The sequence below is a fragment of the Puntigrus tetrazona genome, unplaced genomic scaffold (genome assembly GCF_018831695.1).
Source record: "Puntigrus tetrazona isolate hp1 unplaced genomic scaffold, ASM1883169v1 S000000270, whole genome shotgun sequence".
NCBI classification, from domain to species: Eukaryota; Metazoa; Chordata; class Actinopteri; order Cypriniformes; family Cyprinidae; genus Puntigrus; species Puntigrus tetrazona.
Window position 1 is genome coordinate 499,089 of NW_025047932.1, and position 8,412 is coordinate 507,500.

The window sequence follows — 8,412 nt, forward strand, 5'->3', positions numbered from 1 at the left end:
TATAAATTAATATAAATTATAATAAAATTAAATGAAACCTAAACAGTAATATTTAAAATAAATAAAAAAACTGCACAAATGCACATAACAAAATGACTACAAATCTAATTAGAACTAAATGAAAACTAAAGTATAAAAATAAAATCAAATTCAAAATATGCATAAAACTGTAATATTTCAAAAATAACACAGATGTCACAGTACAGAGGTTAAACGCCTCAAACGTTGTCTTGCAGATGAGATAAGCTTCATTTATGTGTTAGCGTGTAACGTCTGTTTCTGATTGAATGAACAGAATTAGCTGTAGAGCGCAGCAGCTGTTTGGAGAGATTCCCGCTGCCTAAATACAGTAAGGTCAGTCGCTTCCGTTTATCTGTGTGTCTCTGGAGCGCAGAAGCAGTCAGAAGAGCACAGCTATATTTGAAGAAGTAGACCACAATACATTGTATGGGTCAAAATTATACTTTTTTAAATGCCAAAAATCATATAGATATTTGTATATTTCTTACCATAAAAAGCATTCCATTTTTGATTAGTAATATGCATTGCTAAGAGAATAATTTGGACAACTTTTGATGTAAATATTTAGATTTTTTTTTATGCACGCTCAGATTTTCAGATAGTTGCATCTCGGACAAATCTCGTCAACCCTTCCTCACACATGCTAAAACTGCAGCACTTGACAGTTTTCTTCACCGTGTCTCAGGTTCTGTCTGGAGATCATGCGTTAAGGGGTCTGGAGGTTAGGAGGACCGCCCGGCGACGCAGGCCACGGGACACCGGCCATGAGAAGATCTGTTGCTGTGGGAACGAGTTCATGCCGCTTCAGGCTCTGGAGCTGCCGGTTAGTCAGTCCTTCATGAGCACGAGTTTCTGGTCAGGATGGGAGAGTTGATGTGGCACAGAAAAAGAGAAGGTTCAGACCGTAGTTATTCATGAAGTACTGTAACAGTATTTTTTATTGTTCTGAATAAATAAAGAAATAGTGAATTTTGCTTCTCAACTAAGGAAATGGAAGAGCACCAGCAGACCTTTTATTAACACTTATTTATATTTAAACAAATAAATAAAATCAATAATACAATGTTATCATTAATTAATGAAATAAACTTTATCGAAATCATTCTGAACATTCTCTTTTTCCACCTTAAATAACACCTTAAACTAATCAAATAAAAACTAGCAGAAGTATAGAAATGTATCTTAAAAAATCCACGTGTCTTTGAGAATATATTGATAATTAAATCAATCGATAATTTTTTGTATTTATTATTTATGTTTGTATTTATTTTTATAAGTAATAATAATATTAAAATAAAATTAAAATAAACCATTAAACATTAAAAAGCACACTTTTAAAATATAAAACAATGAAATAAAATTTTACATATGATTTCAAATTGTTGCCAAAAACCAAATAAAACCCCCACCTGCCATTATGACACACATACATACACAAAAAACATATATTATTTAACCAACTAAAGTGGTGGGAAAAGCTGACCATGATGAAAAGTGGTGAAGACGTGCTGTGACACAAACATACCTGTGGCTTCATGACACTGGGCAATGATTGAAAGCTTTGTAAAACCAGCGGAGGAGAAAAACAAGACACCGTCCTATTTTTTATCCCTTGCGTTATGAGAACAGCAGCGGAGTTTTGAGTTCAGTGTGTTGAGGCGTTCGTCTGGCTTGGCCTGGGAAGCCTTTGGTGAGATGGAATGAGAAGACTCGAATGGGTTTCTCTGTAAAGTGTTCAAGTGAACGCCTGGCTGGAAATGAAATGAGAAATGCATGACGGAGGATGGTGAGTTTATGGTGAAAGAGAGCCAGGATGGGCTACTGACCGTAACGAGGAGCGAGACATTGTTATGGCAACCACATCACACAAGTCAGACATGTTTCACAGTGGAAAACAGAGCTTTAAGCATTTCAAATCCTCACATAATTGAAGCGAGAAGCAGCTGACAGTGTTTTTTTTAGCATGTGAGAACTGTGACTGCAGTTAGAGATAAAATACATGTGCATACCCTCTTTCTAGGAGATCAGTGAGCTGAAAGATGTTCCCTTGAAGCCTTGGAGATTGAAGATACGTCAGATTTCCTCCAAAGGAGCAGATGCGATGTGAAACACTGGAGGACAGCATTATTTCACTAATACACCTCAGTTTGAGCCGTCATTGTTCAGTCACATCCATGTTTGTATAATATGTCTTATTTATTACCATATAAAGCAGAATAATAAAAAACTGTTTTTTTAATTTGACTGTGTATGTATTTTAGCAATAAAAAAATGAGGTTGTTTAGACATTCTGTTGATTTTGTCCTCAATTATTAAGCTGATTGACACCGTGTCTTTCTAAAAAGCAACAAAAAGATTTGTATGGTCGCTAAGGTGTTGCTAAGGCGTTGCTAAGGCGTTGCTAAGGCATTGCTATTATGTAGCTGGTGGTTTCCGTACGGTTGCTAAGGCATTGCTGTATTTCCAAATGCAATGACTTCAGTTTCTTTCTTGTTTAACCGAAGACAGCTCTGGCACATTCAACTGTTAAATTCATCAATGCTGTAGTCTTTTGGAGATAAGACAAGGTACATCTGGGTCATCAACAGTTTGATTGCTTTTTATCATTATTTGACTTAGTGGGAGCTAAGCTAAACAAGAGCGGTGCAAGAACTGGGCCTTGTGGGACTCCACGTCATGGATGTCCACTTAGTCTCTTCTATACTTACATAATAACCTCTCGCTTCTAAGTAAGACCTGAACCATTTGAGTACCTTTCCAGAAAGCCTGTCCCAGTTTTGTTATGTTATGATCGACAGTGTCAAACGCAGAACTAAGATCTAGCAGTACCAGCACTGATATTTTGCCAGAATCAGAATTTAAAACGAATATCATTTATTATATTTATGACACTGTCTCTGTACTGTGATGCGCTTAGCAATACCTTAGCAACCATATAGAAACCACCAACAGCAACATCATAGCAGCACTGCAGCAACTATATGGAAACCATCTGCTATATATTCCAATGCCTTAGCAACCATATAGAAACTGCTAGCATCATCATAACAATGTCTTAGCAACACCTTAGCAACCATACAGAAACCACAGGATACACGGCAACACCTTACCAACCATATAGAAACCACCAGCTACATCATAACAATGCCTTAGCAACACCTTAACAACAGGATAGAAACCCCAGGATACATAGCAACACCTTAGCAACCATATAGAATCCACAAGATACACGGCAACACCTTACCAACCATATAAAAACCACCAGCTACATCATAACAATGCCTTAGCAACAGTATAGAAACCACAGGATAGATAGCAACACCTTAGCAACCATATAGAAACCACAGGATGCATAGCAACACCTTAGCAACCATATAGAAACCACCAGCTACATCATACCAATGCCTTGCAACACCACAGCAACCATGCATCCACTTAGAACACCCTAGCAAAGCCTTAGCAACAATAGAACACCCTAACAACAATACAAAAACAACAAGACCCAGGATTGCTGGAACTGAGCGAGGCCAGGGTCAACACGCGTGTCCAGCGATGGACCTTAGCAGTCTGTGATTGTGTTCACTGAAACACATTTAGACCGTCACTGCAGTCCAGACCTCAGAGAGGAATGTGTCCACAGCAGCAGAGCTCCAACCAAAATAAACGCCTCCCTGGACACAAAACCCAAACACAAGCAGCCAGGTACCTCATCTAAAAAATATATATATTTTCCTGGGAACCATCACATTCATAATTCATGGTGTGCAAATCAAATTTAAACAGTATGGTCCATAAAACATGTTTTTCCCCTAGATCTCATAAAGTCAGACAATTGTTCATTTAATTCATGAAATATTCTAAGCACATTCACATTCATTATAACTGCACTGTTTAGTAACAATGTGGAAACCACCAACAACACCCTAAGCAATGCCCTAGCTACCACATAGAAAAAGCATTGCATTTAAGCCACATATAAACGTATCATTGCACATTTTAGTGTTTTTTTCTCGCGGGTGAGTGTCGACACTAGTTTCACCTTCACCTAGTTAACTGAGGTAGTACATGTAATATAACGGCAAGAGGCAATACTGGATAAACAGTTATCAGAGAGTGAATTGATAAGTGAATGGATGCAAATTCTAAATGCATTGCACAAGGGAGTTGACTGTGCTGAGACTTGTTTCTCTTGTGTTGCTAATTTCTATTTTTGTTGTGTTGTGACTTGCTTTCATTGCTCTATTACGACTTGTTTTCATCGTGTGGTGGAGATATAATTGTGTTGCAACTTGTTTCTTTTGTGTTTTCATTTATTACAAATGATTGAGAGTACTGTTGTTTAAGAATACCTTTCCCATCCACTGGTCACAATGCACAACACTGCTGTAAAAACACATTCACTTTCTGGCGGCAGATGGCGCTGATGAAACAGCAGAAATGCAGCCGTTACCCGGGAAACCTCATAAATAAAACACCTGTGCTACTTTATGTTTCTGAAACATGATTTTAACAGCCATGCAGATTTTTGTATTCGTTCATCAAGGCACCAAATACAGCATGCCCTGGATATTGTTTTAATCCTTCATTGTTTGGTCACACTTTACCTTAGGGCTTCATTAGTTGACTGGCGATGAAAAATTGAATTCTAGCAATTAATCGCGACGTGAAAATTTGATACCTGCATATCCTTACTGTTGCCAGATCTTTCTAAAAAACAGTGCATGAGAAACTCAAATCCATTTGATAAATGAAATATGGCCACGGGTACTTAATATGAATGTTTTATTGTTTTGAGAGGTGATCTAAATATTCGTGGACGTGAAACAGATGGAAAAATGGACTTTGTTCTGCAGTTCTATGGATGTTTTGTCCTGCGGGTCTTCAAACCGGTCACGTGACTGAAAACTAAGAATAATAACTGATTCCTGAACGCGAGAGTCGTCAAAATGTTGCTATGGTTACAAAAGTGTGAATCGTCGCAGTTTTAAGAAAGTTCTGTCGTGTAAAAAACATCTTTTTTTGGGGATTGACTTCAGTATCCAGTTTCAGTTTTAGTATCCTGTAACGTAGCAAACTGGGACTCGTTTGCATCGCTAGCGAAGTCTAATTGTAACGATGGAAATTGTGAACGTAGCTGCTTTTGGGAAACGAGCCCCAGTGTCGCAATACAGTTAAAACAAAAGTACCTCAAATAATCCAAAGATCGTATTTAAGCGGTTGTTGTGGTTTGGAACCATTGTTAGAGTCACACATAAAGAGTGGTTTAATTGATGAACTATCACGAGCACAATCTGCCCCGCGAGACCATCATTCATCAGACGAACACGAGCGCAACTCTGTTCTGAGATTTATTAGTTCTTCCACCTATCCATTCAAGAAGAGCTGTGATGGCCTGCTCGGCTCTCGTCTGGGAATGCAGAAACTCCCTCTCGATGTGGAATGCGTTCGTCTGATAGCGAAATGAAGCCGCTCTTGTCACGGATGCTGTATGCACGGATATTTCTGTGTCTGTTTTCGACTAGGAAACTTGCTTCACCACTTCTCACCAAAGATTTCCCAAAAGCCAGCTGCTGACATGCCGTTATATAATTTTTTGAAAGGATTCCTGGAAGCTTTGGAGCTGCTCTGCATGAATAATCCAAGACAGATAACGAAGAGTACGAGTAAACAAAGCGCGAGGCTTTGGAGGACGAACAAAACAAGCTTATAAATCTTCAAGCATCAGTGACACTTCAGCTCGGGCAGAAAAATGAAGTGCGATGTGAGTGTTCCCAAGCCGAATCCAGCAGCGTGAAATCAACTCCTCGCACCTGAGCGTCTCCGAGCGGAGCGTTCCTCAGGAGCCACCTCTTTCTGAAAGTACCGCCACGCTCCAAATGCTGGCGTTCGCTCAACACTGAGGTCATCTGGTAGCAGCAACGAACACGGGGTGTTACCCGAATACACACTGTTCAACAGCTGCAAACAACATGTGATTTCATTCAGAAAGACGTGTTTGTTTTCGAGCATGAGGTGGATTACGTTTCAAAATAGCAATGGATTTTGGACTGTTGGGCAAGAGTTTGTTTTGGTTTTTTAGTATTCAGGCCTGGATTTAAAGGGATAGCAGACAGTTGCTGGGCCAAGAAAAACACTGTTTGGTCACCTTCATCCTTTGAAATATCTTCTTTTGTGCTCGACATTAAACGGAAGATTAACATGCAGGTCTGGAATTACACACATTTTAATTTGGGGGGAAATTTCACATCAGTTTGGATTGGTTTCGACAAATTAATAAACGCAATGTGATGTGCATAGTATGGGTTCTAAATATACAATAAGCAAGTTTATGTATCTCTTTATTTCCATCTCTATACATTTCAGCTAATTGAATATTGTCACTATAGCCGTCTCTGAACTGTGCTGATACCGAACGAATGTATATTGAATGCATATGTTTATACCGATTCCAAAACCATTTGGATGAATGCATTTAAAAATGTAATCGTTTGTGACCCTGGACCACAAAACCAGTCGTAATCATCAATCTTTCAAAAAAACAGCTTTCCATTGATGTCTGGTTTGTTAGGATAAGATAATATTTGGCCGAAATACAACTATCTGAAAATCGGGAATCTGAGGATTGAGAAAATCCTTGAAAGCCGCCCAAATGAAGTGCTTAGGAATGCATATCACTAATCAAAAGTTAAGTTTTGATATATTTATGAAAGTAAATTTACCAAATATCTTCATGGAACATGATCTTTGCTTAATGTCCCAATGATTTTTGGCATTAAAGGGAAAAGTGCTCATTTTGACCCATTCATTGGTTGTTTCTACAAGCACACCCCAGTGACTAGCAATTAAACAAATATATGCAAATAGTTAATAACAAACTATGCGATGACTTTTGAGAGCTGTTTCATTTATGCGCGACTGACAAATATGCATCGCATCAGTGTTAGTTTGTGTTAAAACAGCGTAAACGAAATGAACGTGCGTATTTTTATTCAGTTCAGTTTTAAAAAGAGCTACCCTATTTTCTAAAATCTATTTGTAGAGCTTCCCTCTGCATCCGTTCGTCTCTTCCCTTCTCATCCCCAAACACGGGAAGCCGTTTAAAAGAATGACACCGGATCTCCGGAAATATGATTTTACAGCCGATCCGCAAACACGCGCGTCCAAACCCCAACAAACGGCAGACGTTCGCGGCGGCCCAGATGCAGTCTGGGAAAGTTCACCGGCGTTTTGAGCCGCTTCAATGAAACGCACAGATTCCAGCGGCAGTGGAGAAAAACCCAGGCCTTTTTATTTCTCGCTTTATGTGTGCTGGCACTCCGAGCTGCTTTCCGACTGCCTCTCCCTCTCTCCCTCTCTCTCCCTCTCTCTCTCTCTCCAGCGTGTGTGTGTGTGTTTATCTGCGTGTGTGTTTCTGAAGGGAGGCTGAGTCTACATGGGAAGTGGGAAGGTGCAGCTGGAATGTTGCCTGAAGCTTCAATCCGGAGCAGCACAACACACACAGAGAGAGCGAGAGCGAAGCGGTGTGACCGCGCTGGAATAAACGGAGAACGCAGCATTGGTCAGAACAAAAGCGGCAGGATTCGTCGATGAAGAAGCGAAGAATTTCCCCCCCGCCGCTCCGCTGACATGAGAAGAGACCGGCTCCTGGTGGCCGTCACTCTGGTCACTCTTTTGGCTGCAGACGTCCATTTCATCCTGCTTCCCCGACTCAGAAGCTGGTATCACCTGCCCGGAGAAAGCTGCTCGTGCTCCAACCGCAGCCTGGAGAGCGTCCCGTGGCCCGCCGGCCGGAATATGAGCGCGGCCCCCACCGAGAGGGGCTCCAAGCTGGAGCGGCTCTTCAGACACCCGCTCTATAACATCCGTCTCCCAGAGCTGGGGCCCGAGGAGCGGCTGCTGGACGAAGACGAGCTCAAGAACTACTGCAAGAGGAAAGTGAGCCGCTGGGAGAGGTACTCGACTGCGTTTATTAGGAGGGATGAGGCTTGAAGGGTGTACGTTTTCACCATGGCAACCTGTTGCTTTTTATCGAATGTTTTCGTAAAAGTCAGATGGACTAACCTTTAGCAACAACGCAATGCTTTCAGTATAGTATTTAATTAAGCTCTCTTAAGGTTAGCTATTAGCAACACAGCTCTTCATTGTCAGCTTTAAATAATGTATTAATTAGGATGAACAAATGCTTTAGAAGTATTTGTATGGCTAATTCATTTGCTCTAATGCAACTGATTTACGTTTACAAATGAGCCGAATATTCACGCACCAAAAACGAGTTAATGAAACGAAATATTTAAACACATTTTTTGAACTCAGCACAGCCGCAGTCTCTCCTTTACTCACTCACTAAATGAACTGAATTAAATTATGCTCGATTGATCCAAGCATGTTAGT

At 40.3% G+C, this 8,412-nt stretch overlaps 1 protein-coding gene and 1 long non-coding RNA gene across 3 annotated transcripts in view; one reads left to right on the forward strand and one right to left on the reverse strand.

Annotated features, from left to right (window-relative positions):
* Window positions 1-156: 156 nt before the first annotated feature.
* Window positions 157-6,220, reverse strand: LOC122333405. 2 transcript variants are annotated; one of them, XR_006248628.1, is made up of 3 exons: window positions 2,031-6,220; window positions 1,547-1,772; window positions 157-873 (listed from the first exon to the last, which is right to left on the reverse strand). It is a non-coding gene; the product is annotated as an uncharacterized LOC122333405 (long non-coding RNA). The 2 variants fall into 2 exon arrangements; XR_006248627.1 differs by having other exon boundaries at window positions 1,547-6,220.
* Window positions 6,221-7,434: 1,214 nt separating this feature from the next.
* fam20a (FAM20A golgi associated secretory pathway pseudokinase) overlaps window positions 7,435-8,412 on the forward strand; it is an 11,640-nt gene continuing 10,662 nt past the window's right edge. Inside the window, exon 1 of the mRNA XM_043230987.1 lies at window positions 7,435-7,973. Coding sequence (XP_043086922.1) covers window positions 7,648-7,973 — 326 coding nt within the window. The 5' untranslated portion in view covers window positions 7,435-7,647. The remainder of the gene's footprint in view (window positions 7,974-8,412) is intronic.